Source organism: Hypomesus nipponensis, chromosome 17 (genome assembly GCF_054491055.1).
Source record: "Hypomesus nipponensis isolate SF chromosome 17, ASM5449105v1, whole genome shotgun sequence".
Lineage (NCBI taxonomy): Eukaryota > Metazoa > Chordata > Actinopteri > Osmeriformes > Osmeridae > Hypomesus > Hypomesus nipponensis.
Genome location: NC_140377.1, coordinates 10,561,212 through 10,578,708, shown reverse-complemented (window position 1 = coordinate 10,578,708; position 17,497 = coordinate 10,561,212). Strand labels below are relative to the sequence as shown.

Here is a 17,497-nt window from a genome sequence, read left to right as displayed (position 1 = left end):
CAAGGCTGCACTGCTTCCCCCCTTTCTCAATGAATGGTACACATATCAATGGCCATTTATATTGATAAGAGAAAGGTGTCTAAATTCCTGTCTAGCCTTCTTGCAGTTCTCAGAATGGTTAGACAATGCCAAGTTGTGCAAGTTCAGGGTAACGCCTAATTGATTGTATATTGATATGGATAAGGTTTCCATAGACCAATTATCACCCAACGTCAAGCAGGCTCAATTGCGCATGTTGGTGGCAAAAGACGAACTTCTACCGGGTATTCACCTTTCCGCCCCACCCACTTTTTTCATATTTTTGCACTTCCGTTGTATTGGCACTTCCGGTTTACTGGGGATATCACTCAATTCAATGGAGAACTGCCGAGAAGTCCCTCTGCTAACATATTAAATAATTAGGTGGATTTGTGCCAGATGTGCTATGTTCGTATGTTACAACAAGTAAACAATACACGCTTTCACTGGATGGCTTGAAAACGACTAAAGTGTTTATTCGTTTGCCGGTCTGATCGCTGCTCTAGGGTTAGAGCAGCGATCTAACCCTAACCCTCTAACCCAGCACTCTGCTGTGCTGCCATAAGCAGGTGTTACATTAGCCACAAAAATACGATTTTCTATCGATTTCACTGCAGGGCATATGCATTTGCTGTAACTTGTTTGAAAGCTTAAGTCCTCTAGAATTCAGTCGTATGATTAAGTTTACAGTCAGTACATGTATTTGAGATTCCCCCGCAAAACCGACCAGCTAACATTGTTAGCAGTATAACGTTAGCTTGTTTATCTACTTGAGGCTCTAGTTTTTACATCAGGTCTCTGCTACTGTATTAGCCATAAACTGCAAATGTATGAGTGACAAATTACACAAAATGTTATTCGTTATCCCTGGCAAGAAGAGAAAAGAGACAAATATCTCATGCCAAGGTTTTTTGAAAAGTTGGCAGCCTTGCCATACATTTGGTTATAATCTTGTATCTATGAGCCTTAAATTAGTAGCCTACCTGAGCCTGTTTAAGACGTTCTCTTTTAGTACCGTCAGAGAATGTCTAATATAGAGAGAACTGCCACTCTCGGGAAACTTCCGGGTTCTGAACTGGTTGAAGTTCCATGTGAGGGCGCTAACGAGCGAGTGCAGAATGAATAGAGGTCTATGGAGCGGTACCCATCAAAATCCACTTTTCTCAGGATATAATTTTTTGTCTAGTAATTTGAATTCTGAATTCGAAAGGGGAGGCTAAAATAATACACACTGCTGGCTGTTAGATTGTTTTAAAGTCGCCTTTCTGCTCTAAAAAGCTTTTGAAAATGTCATCGACGTCATACACATCGTACGACCAGAGCTACTGCTTGACGGCAAGCTCTGGGGTCTCATTTATAAAGCTTGCGTACGCACAAAACGAAACTGAAAATGTGTGTACGCCACTTTCCACGCAAAGGTTGTGATTTATAAAAAACAAACTTGACGGGAGAATGTGCGGTCCTCCACGCAAACTCTGACCCTCCCGTAGGCCTACGCACATTTTGAAAACAGTTGGAATTGGCGACGCAGATGACCGTACTGTAGTCAAACTGCAGAAATTGAATGTGGGAAGAACATTACTCGTAATATTTATATATTTTGTTTTCCTCACACACGTTTTTTTCATTCAATTTCATGATTGTCATGAAGATTACATCCAGCAGTGTTATATGCGCTTGTACTGAGTGATTTTTGTTCCATAAACACCTTGTACAATCCAACCCAAATTTTAAATAAAAATTCAGCGCTTCCTCACCATCAGATTGTCCACTACGGGAGTTCAGGAGGGGGAGATTCCCCAACTGCATGCAATACAGGATAACATCACATATCCTACCTGTAGATAACTGCAGAACACAGTGTATAACTAAATATATTTATTTAATACTGTGCAAATATCCTCATATGTCAAAAACTGGAAATACAGTCGTTAAGCTCCCGCAATCGCTACGCTCTACGTCCTCGTTATCAGTCCAGACTTTAATAGATTACTGTTCATTACAAAACACTTTTGTTTTCAAATTGTATCTCAACTCCCAGTATCACTGGCACAGTTGACGCCACTCACACAATTTTTTTAAATTGGTGATCTACCGGTCACCACATTTTCGGGCTCCACCAATAGGCTAACAGTGTCTGAGAAGTTGTCATGCGCTATGATTCACCGTAAACAACAATCGCATGCCAGGGTCATGATGAGATACTAGATTAGCATTCATGAGGTGATTTGCATTGACTATATATGGTTAAAAATGGGCGTGTTCAGGGCGGTGTACAATGCTGATTCACGTACGCACACTTGTGGGTAATCTGTGATTTATAAAGGGAACATTGCGTACAGGCAGAGCCTGTTTAAGAAGAGCCTTGCCACTCCCTATTAAACCCCATTGTACCGAATTTGGCTGCAGTTCCACCAGAGTTCCACTGGGGGTGATCGCGAGCGAGTGCATGTTGAATGGGAGTCTATGGAACTAAACGGCTAAATTTGTCTCTTTCGCCTGATTTTCGTTGAAAAATCTCCGATTTGATTGTAGTTTGTGTATGTTCAACATGGATTATAGGTCAAAAATTGACAGGAAAAGCCTAACCTGTCAGCTGTGTTGTCGATGCCCTGAGAGAAAAAAGTTCGTGACCAGAGCTTGCCGTCAAGCAGTAGCTCTGGTCGTACGATGTGTATGACGTCAATGACATTTTCAAAAGCTTTTTAGGACAGAAAGGCGACTTTCAAAAAATCTAAAACCCGGCAGTGTGTATTTTTTTGGCCTCCCCTTTCGAATTCAGAATTCAAATTACAAGACAAAAAATGATATCCTAAGAAAAGTGGATTTTGAGGGGTACCGCTCCATAGACCTCCATTCATTCTGCACTCGCTCGTTAGCGCCCTCACATGGAATTTCAACCAGTTCAGAACCCGGAAGTTTCCCGAGAGTGGCAGTTCTCTCTATATTAGACATTCTCTGGTACAGGTGTGCGTACGCACGGTTTTATAAATCTGAATTTTTTTGTGTGCGTACGCCATTTTAGGCTTTTGGGCATACGTACACTTTTAGTTAGAATCCTACGCATTGATGCCCACATTTTATAAATAAGACCCCTGGTCACTTACTTTTTTCTCTCAGGGCATCGACAACACAGCTGACAGGTTAGGCTCTCCTCGTCAATACACATGCTAGAAAGAGTTTTGGCTTGCTAATGTTGTTGCTAATGTTGCTAATGCTCTGACATTCTGATTCCGCTTTGGATGCCATCAAGCGGGAGCTCTGGTCGTATCAGTCCTTCACTAACCAATCAGCATTCATTAGCAGAATGCTAGCTTGTTATGGGCAACAACAACTCACCATGTAAGAAATCAAAATGACATAAGTACTCGTTAATTCAACTTTTGACCTATAATCCATGTTGAACATGCACAAACTACAATCAAATCAGAGATTTTTCAACGACAATCAGGCGAAAGAGACAAATTTAGTCGTTTAGCTCCATAGACTGCCATTCAACATGCACTCGCTCGCGATCACCCCCAGTGGAACTCTGGTGGAACTGCAGCCAAATTCGGTACAATGGGGCTTAATAGGGAGTGGCAAGGCTCTCCTTTAACAGACTCTGGCTCTCCTTAAACAGGCTCTGGTACCGTTATAAAGCGGAAAGTATCTAAACCAGAAATGAGAATACGTGGATGACCGCGCCCATCGTGACTTCCGGAATAAGGTGAATATACACTTGGAGTGCCGATCAGGTAATTATATATCTCTGGACACTGTTGCAGGGCTTGACATTAACTTTTGAGGCACTTGTCATTTGGACAAGTACATTTACGTTTCACTTGTCCATGCACAAAAGTCACTTGTCCCCCCAGACCTTTAAATAGCCTGACGAGTGAAACGGGCAAAACTAGCCTGGCTAACGGAGGTCGGTTTCTCATGCAAATGATGAATGAAACAGGATTGGTTAAAGAAATCCGAGATGCTAACTATCTTCAATAGGCTCGTATCTACAAAAGGCAGTCCTCCCTGACGTTTTTGGTGTAGAATGGAGTGAAATACAACATTGTGCACACTGCCAGAGAGCGACCCGAGTCTGACTGAGGCTAACCTTTTGACTGAACGTCAAAACAGTTTAACACGGGGACGCAGTCTCACTCAGATTGCCAGTTTCAAACAAATAAAAAAAATGATCGGACCAGCTGACTAAAAGCAGAATTCCCATATCTCTTGAAAGCTGCCCTGCTCGACTTTTGGTGTGACATGATACGAAGACATGGCTGCCGTTTAAGACTATCCAGTCTACCGGGTGTTATTCTCACTCAAATTTCAAGACTTTCGTGACCCATATCAAAATTCTGATGTGAGAGATCAATGGAGAATCGCTTTCTCTCTTAAAGGCTGTCCTCCTCAACCTTGTTGGTCTTTTTAAACCTAACTATTTGTATAATCCGTGTAATTCTCTAGCAGTTAGAAAAGCAATCTTTTCCCGGTTTTCTGCCACCATGCTGCCCGCGCATCCCGAATGTTTACAAACAAATAATTGGTCTATAGATTTACTTTGAAGGGATTGTGCTGTATTTTACCTCAGAGTGACTGGTGTTTGCATGTACTGTCTGGGATATATGCGTCAGTAAGCAGAGAGCAGATGCTGCTGTCTGTAACAGATGCATTATTCAAATAAGTCAAAGAATTGCTCTGGCGAGGAGGCTGACAGGCACTTTTTAGACCTTTCCAAATGAGAGGAGACCATCAGATAAGAGAGGGTCCTATCCTCGTTTGGACTGGTTAGATAAAGGAGAGATGGTTTGTTATCAGTGTGACAAGAGGACAATAACATGTGTCTGGTGCAGCAGAGTATGACTGATGACAACAAGTACAGTTAACACATTAAACAAAGTACAATGAACTGGAACAATGTTGCTGTGTCTACCTGGTGTGACACAAGTGTGATGGTGCTCATACAGTAACTGTTTCCGTTAGTAACACCAAAGATTGCAAACGTTTTAAGACAATGAAGACTACATTTGAATGTATTCAATTATACATATTGAAGGTTTGTACTGTATGTAAGACGAAACCAGTTTTGATGAGATATCCAAAATTGTATCCATATTCAACTAAAAACAAAACAGTCCTTGCCACTTGCACCCATTGACCCTTATTAAGTCTCCCTTTCTCTCCCCTCTCTCTTTCTCCCTCTCTCTCTTTACTCTCAACACACACACACAAATATATACACTAACAATCCTGCGGCAGTCGCTTGGGGTCTGTTTCCCTCTCCGCCCTTGTTTCTACATGATTTAGAGAACTGTTGCACACTGTCAGGTTTCAGCCTGCCAGGCTCAGTTTTCGAGGCCCCAGCCCTACGGTGGCCATCAGATCTGTCCATTACCTCAGCCGGGCTCCTGGGGGCCCAGGGCCCCTTTACTCTGTTCTCAGAACCTCAGCGACCAGTGAATAATTCAGGGCTAACAAGCTGTCGGAACACCAAACTCAATTGTGCGTTTTAATTAAATCTCTCTCTCCACCGCCTTCGTGTTTTTGGCTGTGTGTGTGTGCACGTGTCTGTGTGTGTGAAGTGGATGTACAGAGGACATGAGAGCAGCGTAACCCTATTCAGCAAGGACCCTGACAGGGAGCTGATTGGATGAAGGTGAACAGGATGTGACATGGCTGACCCGCATGTTCTTTGGATTGTGGCCAGTAGGTGGGCTGAGATCCGGTTGCCAGGTTGAAATGAATCAAAAGATCTCTTATGATCAAATTAATTTACATATACATTTAGCAGACGCTCTTATCCAGAGCGACTTACAGTAAGTACAGGGACATTCCCCCGAGGCAAGTAGGGTTAAGTGCCTTGCCCAAGGACACAACGTCATTTGGAACGGCCGGGAATTTAACTGGCAACCATCAGATTACTAGCCCGATTCCCTAACCGCTCAGCAACCTGAGTCTCTAATTCAATACTTTAGATATGCAATCTACTGGTAGTGGATGGTCTCCAGGTTTCCAATGTGTTAACTTTAGTTGACAAAACATGTTTCATGGATAGTCAAATTGTCCATTTCATTCCCTATGTGGTAACATGAGACAGAAGCAGGGAGTAGACAGCTTGAGTCAGCAACATTAATAGAAAACAAACTGGAGAAGAAAGGCCAACAAACATTCAAACACTGTACCTTCAGCACAGGACCAAATGGTCTAATCTATGTAAATTTAAGAAGTTGTCCTTGTAGACAGGAGACTTCATCCTCCATTAACTGAGCCTCTCTAAAGAGGTATGCGCCCACACACACAAACACACACATGGAACACTACACTCTCACATACACTGACACTCATTTATACTGCCAAATGACAGATTCTTGTTTTAAACCACACCAGTTTGACCCCCTCTATAGCATTCTGCTTCTAAATACTGCGTCTAGACCAGAAACAAGTCCTTCATCCATTACATTCTATACTATCCTAATTGTGGCCATGTGATGGTCAGCAAACAGTTGCATTTCTCTGAAAGAGATGGGATTCAGGTAGAAACATCTGGTACTACAGGGCCCTCTACTGGGTGATGGTGAGTTAGTGCCTTAGGGTCAACATCCCAGTGTTAGTCAAGCATTGATAGCATCTTCCACATACCAGAATTTCATAAAGGTACACGTATCTGTTATGATTTAAATGTATCCTCAATAATACATTTGTTATTATTTGTCAATACAATTGTTCACATTTACATCTGGAACTCAATGATGTGCTTCCACTTTCACCGGATATGACAACTACCTTTACCGGCCTTCTTTCTTTCGGTTCAGACATTCTCTGGTTCAGGCTAGACGGTATAGAAACACAGTGTATAGAAGAACAAGAGGCGAAACTCTGATGCTTTTTGGGAACAGCCCATAGGTGGCGCTTTGGTAGCGCGGCTGCCATCTTGGGCTGAAGATACTGTAACAGTTACACAGAAATAGACAGAATGACAACAAAGTCCAAGTGGAATTAAAAAATGCAGTGTTCGGCAATCCACTGCAGAAACTATCCATGTGACAGTACAAATCTTGCCTTTCATCATTTTTCCAAAGACCCTGCAAGCCAGGTAATTTTTTTCTTATGCACCTGCTAACTTTAACTGTTTTTTAGTCAAGTAGTAAACTTAATTCCTTCTAGGAACTGCACATCCTAGCATAACAAATGGTCATTATGAAATATAGAAAATTGTAGCATTACTGCATGTTGATTTAGATTCACATTCATATTTGTTTGTATTTTGTATTTCCAGATCAGTGTTGCTGTGCTGGAGTCTGATGTCAACATCCCTGAGGGTGTCCTACCAACACATGCCCTGGACCTGCTGAGTGAGATGAGGCCACCAGTTTCAGCAGCATCTGCCTTTGACCATGATGGAAGTGTACTGGTTTACATAGCTGGGTATATGGCCAGTAAGGTTGTGGGGAAATCACAGACGGATGGTCCCCTGTAAGGAGTGTAAAATATATATCCCTGCTGATTCACAGTATGTATTACTCAAGGACAAACAGAATGCTTACCTCAACTTAGGAGACAAGGGCCTTAAAGTGCCCAGCATGGCACTGGTGGATTTAGTCATATCAGTCTAACTTCCGAAAAAACATCAACTCTAACTTCCGAAAAAAACCATACCCATCCACACAGTTGGGATGGGTATAGGAAGCTATTCACCAGTAGTATGGTGATTGTGAGTGAGTGCAGGGGAGTGTGTGACACAGAGAAGTGCAAAAGTCGCTCATCTACATGGTTAGACTCTATATGGATCAGAATCTATCATATCTTGCGCACCCAAAATCAGCTAATCTTACAGCCAAATCAGAAGCGCAATAGAACATTTCTTAAATTAGGCCATCAGTAGATGTTGTTCATTTAGTACACCTACAGTAAATGCTGTATTGTCTTGTATATGTTTTTTGGTTATCAGTTGTGGAATCCAATGATTAAATGCACATTTTAGGTAGTTTTTTCTTGCTTTAGCGAGTATTTACATGTTATGCAAATTCACACATTTACATTATTTACATTATTAGTTACTAACTCCACTAGGTCTGAAATATATTTTGTACGTTTTAATCCCCTGGATCACACTACAAACATGATTTTATAGAACATGATGCTGCGTCTGTTATCCTATAGTTGCCACTTTTGGACACTGGATGTATTTATTGTTGTTGTTTTTTTTTGTTTACATAGTGTTGCAATGGAACGTTCTATCGGTTTTCACTTATTGTCAATATAAGTTGTTTGATAGAAAGATGGTTCAGGCAAGCGGAGAGTGAAACTGGTCTCAGTAGTCCAAAAAAGCATTTCCGGTTTTGTGAACTCGTCGTCAAAATAAGAGCTTGGTCTGACTTCCAATGGCAATGGCATTCACTGCTTCAAGTCAGCCAGCTGCAGCCGGCTGTCGACGCCGCCGGTGCTGCATGAAGTCGATATAGCCTACCTCATACCACTATTATAACTATTAGAATGTTTTGATTGCCTCACCTTCTTGAATTAACATAGCTCTCAACCTTAGTACAAACAGGGCTGTAAAATAAAGTTGGATTTAAAATATCAAATGGAGGCGTTAGGTAGCCTAATAATTATGATACTAATGTGGCAAAAAAAACTAATATTTCTCTCTCCGTCCTGAATGCATTTAACCCCGTGCTTAATGGGCTGAAGAGTGTGTTCAGCCAGATTAATTATTAGAGCCTAAACAGTTTTTCTTGCAATTTTAAATTGTACCCACATTACATATGTTTGAGAGACTGTTCCCACCCATCCTTCAGCCTCTTTACCCCGTTACCGCAGCATCCGGTCGCGCACACGCAGACTGGACAACAGTTTCTACCCAAGGGCCAGGCTTCTGAATGGACACTGATATGGACATTGATTTACTGCACACTAGTCAAAATACACTGTCACTTTCAGCTACTGGTTGCACTATCAGTAATATTGCACTACTGTACCTCACTGTACCTCGCCACCAGGCTCCTGTATGGTCATTGACTTGGTCACTGATCTGCAAATTTACACTAGCCTATTGTACTGCAGGCCTACCCCACTTAGGTTAGAATAGGTTACAGGGTTGAAACAGGTGTTATGTGCATTTAGGGTTAATATAGTGTACTATTTATTGTTATCTGTAATTTAGGCAGTTTTAGTATTAGGGTTAGTATAGTCGATATATTTATTTATTGCTATCTGTATATTTAGGAAGTTTCACTTATTTAAGCTCAGCGTAGATGTAAATTAAGTTCCGTGTACTTATATGTTATGTTATGCTTGCGTTGTCTTTTCTTAAGAATTTCAGTTCCCAGTCTAACCTTGTGTTGTTCTGTGTACCTGACAAATAAAAGACTTGAATATACTGCATATATTTTTGTAAAGGTTGAGCACTAGCCTATGGGAATGATTATCCGTAATAGTGTTTAATGGTTTTTTAAGTTTGTCATTCAGTCTGAATGAAGTGGGAAAGAATGTAGCCCACTTTTTGCATAGACGTAACAAAAAAAGTAGGCTACATATTATTTGTTGGCCTTTCTTTTGAAACATTTGAAGCAACTAATCGGAAGTTCGCTTCCTGCAAGACATGTACAGTACGTAGCCGCCGTAGTTCGACGAAATTAGTTCGTCAAGAAGTCGGCTGTCGCTGGGATTTTGTCGTAAAATTGTTTTTCGTTGTGCACATTGTACACCAACATCATGCCAATGTACCAGGTAAAGCCCATCAATGGGAGTGAAATAAAGATTGATTTGCCAACGTGCATGTACAAGTTGCCGAATGTCCACGCTCAAGCCAGCAGCTGCTCCGAACATGCGCTTCAGGTAACTTAATTTCATTTGGACGTAAATGGATAGCTAGCTGGACTACAATATTTCAAATACATTCAATCTTAATGTATAATATCAATGCTGGCAATGTATTCACTACTTATACTGCTAATACAATAAAACATTCGCTAGCTAGCTGGACTTTTTTAGCCAGTTGATAGCACCGAGGTGAAGTTGGTTTCGTATTCCCCATTGTCGAACCCTTGCTAATTTAACCGTTTGGGATGATGCAATGTCATGTGTACAATACTGGAGTTAAAGCGATAAAGGTGGACTGTCGTGATAGTTGTCTTCGGTTAATTAACGTTAGCTAATAATTCATAGACCAAGGCTGTAATCTCCGAAAGCCGCAACTAACAAGAGCTAACTAGCATGACACCGCTAGACTAGCAGTGTAGCTGAAACATTGTACTGCTGTTTTAGGTTGTGTGTGGACGTGGAATAGCTCGACTTGCTGTTAGCGAGGAAACGTACTAATGTGTAATTATGAAAAATGCCAAGGTTAAAAAAGCCTATCCCCGATTCTATTATAAAAATAGACATTTGATTAATGTTGCTAGTTTGTTTTCTGACATCTGCACCGATGTGGTAAAGGACCCATGTCGGCCACACGAACCTGCCCTCCCTCATTGTATCCCTTCCTCTGTAGAACGGTGAGTTAGACCCAGCCGTAGCAGCCTTGGAGCTGCGGCAAGATGAGATCATGCGCAGGCTCTACGAGCTAAAGGCTGCCGTGGAGGGCCTGGCCAAGACTGTGATCACCCCCGACGCCGACCTGGACGTGACCGTGACTAGCCTTTCCCAGAGCCCCACCTCCACAGCCTTCAGAGGGACCTCAGACCTGGACTCGCTTCTCGGAAAGGTGAGGAAGAGGATAGTCCAAGATATTGTTTCTTGAGAAGGGAGATCCTGCTTAGCATTTACTTACCAGTCTCAAGTAAAAACAGTCAGCAAAATTGCACTCTTTATGCTGAGGAAGGACAAGTAACTTTTCCCCATGCTCCTGGTATCTCCAACAGGACCTTGGTGCACTCAGAGACGTAGTGATAAACGCCAGTCCAACCCGGCCTCCTCTCACCCTGCTGGTGCTCCATGGGTTGCTGTGCCAGCGCTACCGGGTCCTCTCCACTGTCCACGTCCACTCGTCTGTGGCCGCTGTGCCGCCGGCGCTGCTGTCCTGCCTCGGCCCGCGACATGCCGACAGCTATACCCGCCAGCGCTTCCAGCTGGGCTTCACCCTCATCTGGAAAGATGGTACGTGTTGGAAGAGGGAGGTGTTAGTGTGAGTAATGGACAGAAGAAGCCTGTGGAATTGACCAGCGTATGCTCTCACGAGCCTCTACACAGGAGATGGATCAGGAAATAGTCACATGGTATATTCACATTGAGACTCACCGACCCAACTCTTCCCTTCTTTGCCCTATAGTGCCAAAGCTGCAGATGAAGTTCAGTGTCCAGAACATGTGTCCTATCGAAGGCGAGGCCAACGTGGCCCGCTTTCTGTTCCGCCTCCTCAGCCCCTACCCCAGTGAACCTGCCCTCGCCACCGTGATTGACAGCTGGGTGGACACCGCCTTTCTCCAACTGGCAGAGGGAAGCGCCAAGGAACGTGCCACCGTCCTCCGAGCCCTCAACAGCTCCCTGGGCCGAGAACCCTGGCTGGCTGGTCCTGAGCTCTCATTGGCCGACATTGCCTGCTACTGCTGTGTCCGCCAGACGTGCTCCTCCACTCCAGCCAATGTCCAGCGGTGGTTGAAAGCCTGCGACAACCTGGGTCACTTTAGCTCCACCCTCCCCCTCCTGCAGTGATTTCAGCTTCCCAGACCAGGAGAGGCTGACCTATCAGAGTTCTGCACTATGCATAGAGCGAGGAGAGGGTGTTTAAGAATTGAAGTATAAGTCATATCCAAACTTGAAATGTTTTTCTCGTAACTGCGTCCGTTATCACTTTGCTTACATTAAATTAACTGTGAGCTTGAAAAAAGCATGGTGGAAGAATTTGAACTGCCGTTTTAGCCAAATTCAGCATCTAGATAAGGGATGTCTCTGAAGAGTAAAGCATTTAGGGTAATTGGATATGAAGTATAAGTAATAAAAAATAAAACTGTAAACACAGTACATCCCTCCTACCTCGTGCCTATCATGACCCTGTACTAGATGCTGTGTGATGGTGATGGTATTACTAACTATTAAACAAGACAAGTGGTGTAAAACGTGATGCAAACAGAGCCTACTGGAATGATGTGTGCAGTATGAACAGTAAAACTTTGTAGCGTTTTTCTTTTAAGTCATTAAATTTTCACTTTGGATGAATCTTTAAACTGTGGTGTCTTGTTTAAATGTAAGCCTATCAGTATGCCCTGTGTGTATAGCAGCAGGGCACCATCATGTAGCCAAACTGAGAACACTTGATTGCTATTAAGTCTTCATGAGAAGACCACGAACTGTAAGACAACCTATTTATCCTCTGTCCCAGAGGAATGTTATTTTGATGTTTTACCCAGTATTTGGGAAGCGTGTAAGCACTGAAGCTCTGATTATATAATTGTTGCAGTTAAGTACCAACTATGCATCAGACCAGGCAGACAGTGAACTGGCATGAAAATGTGTTTCCAATAGTTACATGTTTCTAATCTGATCAAGTTTCAAGTATTTTATTGTCAGATGCACAGAACAACACAAAGTATTGCTGATATTGCTATTATTGCTAATAATCACAGCCTACCTGCCGGTAGCTAGAATGACTAGAATATACAGTGAGGTGATGTCAGTATGGTATGCGACCTATGCACTTTTGTAAAACTCATTTGGAAGTCGCTTTGGATAAAAGCGTCTTCTAAATGGATAAATGTAAATGTATGCACACACACACAGATGCATTTTAAAATTATACAGGGGGGAAAAAATCTGGAAAGATTGCGTCTCAAACAATATATTTTGTACAAAGATTTATACTACTTTGTATGAATTAGGTCTACAGTATACATTCTTTTAAAACAACACAAACACAAAGTACAAATATTCAACAGAATAAAATCAAATAAAATGAATAAGCTCAGCAGCTCCACTGTTTTGTGGAGAAAGCAGATAAACTGAAGAATGCCCACTTTTTATTTATAGTGAAATGACTTTAGGCAGAAATAAAATGGCAAATGTTTCCTAAACTTAAACATAAAAAATATTGCTAGAAAATCTAGTCAAAAGTAGTGGCAGATGAACTACACAAACTGCAGGATGCCCTCTCCTTTCTCTTTAGCCAATAGTTTAAAGGCCGTTCTTGAGATTGTACTGTAACGTTACAACCCTCTGAAAATATTCATCAGTCTGACAGTTGCTTTGGAAGGTGAGCTTTCCTTTGTGACTCAATAGCCGCAGCACAGCAGTACTGGAGGTCAGGGTGGTGTTGTACTTGAGGAACAGCTTTTTAACCCTGGGAAACTCGTTCAGACAACCAAGGCTCTTGTTGCTTCCTTCTAGATACTTTTTTACCTCTGACATTGGATCGTCAAGGCTTTCGGTTCCTGGCCCGTAACAGAAAAATTCCTCAGATTCTATCGGCTGAGAGCCCATTGAATCTATCGGAGCAAATTCTTCTAAGAATTCCTGCTTGATGGCTAAGTGAGCTATCTCGGCCCCCAGCAGCTTCACCATGTCATCTCTCTCTGCCTCTGGCAACCACCACAGGCGAAACTGGGGAGTGGTGGCTGTTGCCAGCTTTGCCTCGGGACAGACAAACAGCTGCTGAAAGCTGGTGTCTACCGCATTAAGAATAGCACTAATTACATCTGGGAAAAAACGTGAGAAAGCTTTCTTGTTTGTTAGTTTTGTTTTCAGTGTCAGTAATGTAGGGATGACAAGTCCAAAAAAACTATGTTGCTCCTCCTTGAGAAGGTCCAGTGTGAATGCCAGAGGTTTAAAAACCTCCACATACTCTTTTAAGAAGGCCAACTCTACAGCTTGTAGTTCAGACATCTCCAACTGGGTACATATGTCACTGAGTTGGCTCTCTGTCAGAGACGCAATCTTCTGCATGACGCTGTACTCCAAACTCCATCGAAACACTGAGGGAACAATCGAAGACATGTTACCCATGTCCTGTATTGCATCAAGAGCCAGTTGAGAATGGTGGGCCTTGTTCCATAAAACAGAACACTTAGCCATGGTGCTGTAGTATATGTGGCTGCTCTCACTCTGAGACACAGCTAGCAGCAAGTCCTCAGTGACTATCAGGCTCATAAGGTGGCACACGCATTTCTGGAATGACGGCAGGAACAAAGGAACATCCTCCTCACATCTGCCCTTCAGGATTGTACCAACATCCTCAAATATGCCCATTACGCCATTGTCTTCATCATAGCCATCAACAGGGAAGTCTTTGAAGGCTTTCACAAGGTGGCTGCCGTTATCCCTGACAATAGTCCCAACTTTGTTCTCTATGTTGTAGGATGAGTGAATCTCGTGGATCATAGCCGAGATTGAGTCGTACGTGTGAATGCCCCGGAGCCGGATACAGGCCAGTGCGGCTGACTTCCTTACCAGCTCACTCTCATCGATCCAGTGACAGGTCATCCAAAAGTAGCTCCTGTTGTTGGCGGTCCAGATATCTGCTGTGGTGCACACAGACTGAACTGTGTTCAACTTCCCCACCAGTCTGGCCTTCATAATTGAGAACGCCTTCTCAACTTCAGCAATCAGTGTAGCTCGGTCCATGTCCAATGGTCTTCCACTCAAGCCCTCAACTAATCTTCTGAAACTAGGTTGCTCTAGGAAAGAAACTGAATGGACTTCTTCCAAGATAAAGTTTAAAACAAGGCTGTTCACTTTTGATGATTCACCTTTTTTTGGACGCTTCGAATTTATCTGCTCAAAACGGTCTGCATGTTTTCTCTGAAAGTAAAAATAAAATACATCAGCTCATGTTTACGACAGTTAATTAATACGCTTTTATTAACATACTTATACTACTAAAAGGCATAAGTCTATTATATGATTTAATAATACCATTGTGGATGCAACACATAATGGAGACTACTCGGGTATTCTGTTGTTAAAAAAAATCGTTACAAACATTTGTCTGACGAGCTTAAGTTCACCTTACCCTTAAATGTTTTAATAGATTTGATGTTGACATCTTCGACAAAGACAAATGATTAATTTTTGGCTTGCATAAATTACACTGGACGCAGATGTTCTTCCCCTCGTCTTTCACGAACACAAAGTGATGATTATAGTGCCAGTTATCGAATACATTTGACGGGCTGGTCATCTTAACAGTAAAATTCGGTATATTCAAAATCGCGCGCTTCTTGCTCAACTCAAATTGCACTGGTCTGTATAAAAAGTAGTTTGATTACATGTAATGTGTAACGTTAGCTTTTTTCATAAAACACATGAGGTAGCGAAGTACTCCAACTACCGACCTCTCCTCAAGTCCCTGAATATTCTGACCAATGGCGATTGAGAATTAACTCCTTCCTGAGACCCCTAGTTCTGTGAGCCTATCCGCACTCCCTGCACCGGAAGAGTCCTTCCTTTTTATTTTTATTTTACGGCGGTTGGCATAAAGAGTGTCGGTAAATTACCGCCCCCTTTTGCTGTGGAGGATTAGACAATATACTTTTCATTCTAAATCCCTTAAAACACACACAAAAACTCTAAATTATTACATTATATATCCTCCATCATTTACAACGTAGTCCTATTAATAGCCTATATCTTTATCCATGTCAGCTAACCTAAATATTTTATCACTGCTTGAATATCATATCCTATAAAAAAAACTGTAGCCTATCGTTTAAGAAATCTGACAGTATCATCCACTCTTACCTGTTATAAGAATGTTTTACACCGGCCAATTTGTTGTCATTGGCTGCATTTTCCAGAAATAGTACTAGGCCTTAATCTGCACATCAACAGAACATTTAATAGAGCAGTCGGTTAGATGTCTTTTTACATGTGCTCAAGATAGGAGATAAGGAAGTGTAGTAAGTGTGAGTAGGTATGGTGTAAATACTGTGTGTTACATGTGAGGATAAGATAGGTGCCAAATGAATAAATAATTTATTATGTCTGCTAAAAGTATACTGTGAATATTCCAAAGCGTCAATCTTGTAAGTAATAATAAACAGGGTTTGAAGCAACAGCCAGTAGTTGTGAGTATTTCACTTTTACATGTTTATCTCTTCAGAAAGAAGCAGCTTTCCGATTCTAATTCTTGATTCACGGAAATAACACACACGTGTTGATCCAGAGGACTTGACAGCCGGACTATTCAATTAGGATGGCAAGTCAACTTTCTTTCTTAAGACAACGTATAAAACATAATTCTGTCCTATTTTGAATCTCACCTGCTGGCGTTTGTGGCAGATGAGGCATTTCCCTTGAAGGACTAGTAAGCCATATCCAAACTGCAGGCTATTTTATATTTCACTAATTGTACCCTACTTATCTCTAGGTTTAGTATACTGTATTGTTTATTATTTTGTATATTTAAGAGGTTTATTATATTATGCTGTGTTATGTTAGCTTATCAGAGGTGTAACCTATGTTCTGAGTACTTACGTATATGTCATGTTATGCCAGGTTGCTTTGCATTGTCTTGTCCAAAGAATTTCAGTGCCTAGTCTATCCCTGTGTTGTTCTGTGCATCTGACAATAAAAGATTTGAACTTGAACTTGAACTATTTGTTGAGCAATGCATCTTCAATTATAGGCTTTCGCAAGCTTGGAGGGTGGTAGGAAAAGCATTTGGCATCCTAGCAAACCATTTTCTTTTTCTAACTACCATTAATATTCAAAATATTAAATAGTACAGGACATTGTTTTGGCTTGCTGTGCTCTGCAAAACTTCCTGCGCACAGAGTGTTATGAACTATACATGGAGGGAATCAACCAGGAATGACTAGATCAGGACACATGTCCCAGGAAGATGGAGACAAGACCCTGAGTTACAGGGGGCCTCCATGTCACACACAACCAACAGTTCAAGCCAAGGAGCTCAGGGATAAACTATGCCAGCACTTTAATTCAGACATTGGTCAGACATTGGTGCTTTAAGTGGGACAAAATATAATATGTGTATATGTATGCAGAGTATAGGAAAAGTGTTAAAGTGTACTAGGACAAACTTGTTTGTTTCCAATACTTGACCTTGGTTTCAGTTTTATAACTGTGTGAAATTGCTATCATACTGTTAGGTGATTCTTTTAGAAAAATAAATGTGAGTGCAAGTATATTTTACCCAAAGTCAATGGCAAAATGTGGAAGATAAACCAAGTTAACATATGACAAGCTATTTGTAGTGTGATAGAAACTCCCACCTGAACAATCAGTGGCAATGTCAAGCAAATTTGTATTCGCATTCTTTTCATTCAGCGGATGCATAGTGGAGTGAACGGAGTTGACGTGACTCTCTTTACATGGTGTGCGTATCATCTTGCACATGGCCCCATTCATCTGTCAGAAAGATTCTTCTTTATTTCGGTCTTTTAGACACTTGTTTTTGTTATATTTAAAAAGTTACGTGATAGGCTACTGCTTTACTTTTAATAGACAAAGCATTCTACCATCAAACTTTAAAGGAGGAAGTGATATATGAGGAAAAACCTACAGCACTATTTTATTGGCTTTGAAATTCCCATTTTTTTGTGGACTG

The 17,497-nt window shown here is 41.7% G+C and overlaps 2 protein-coding genes across 3 annotated transcripts; one reads left to right on the top strand and one right to left on the bottom strand.

Annotated features, from left to right (window-relative positions):
- The first annotated feature begins 9,579 nt into the window (after nucleotides 1–9,579).
- On the top strand, nucleotides 9,580–12,164 carry aimp2 (aminoacyl tRNA synthetase complex interacting multifunctional protein 2). Of its 2 annotated transcripts, none has more exons than XM_084678771.1 (4): nucleotides 9,580–9,729; nucleotides 10,493–10,705; nucleotides 10,863–11,097; nucleotides 11,270–12,164. In XM_084678771.1, the coding sequence occupies exons 1-4, from the start codon at nucleotides 9,715–9,717 to the stop codon at nucleotides 11,650–11,652; spliced, it is 846 nt and encodes a 281-aa protein (XP_084534897.1). In that variant the 5' UTR covers nucleotides 9,580–9,714; the 3' UTR covers nucleotides 11,653–12,164. The 2 variants fall into 2 exon arrangements, with proteins under 2 accessions (XP_084534897.1, XP_084534894.1); XM_084678768.1 differs by having other exon boundaries at nucleotides 9,585–9,837.
- Nucleotides 12,165–12,481: 317 nt separating this feature from the next.
- zbedx (zinc finger BED-type containing X) lies at nucleotides 12,482–15,277 on the bottom strand. Its single transcript, XM_084678767.1, has 2 exons — nucleotides 14,942–15,277; nucleotides 12,482–14,730 (listed from the first exon to the last, which is right to left on the bottom strand). The coding sequence occupies exons 1-2, from the start codon at nucleotides 15,107–15,109 to the stop codon at nucleotides 13,108–13,110; spliced, it is 1,791 nt and encodes a 596-aa protein (XP_084534893.1). The 5' UTR covers nucleotides 15,110–15,277; the 3' UTR covers nucleotides 12,482–13,107.
- Between the last annotated feature and the right edge of the window lie 2,220 nt (nucleotides 15,278–17,497).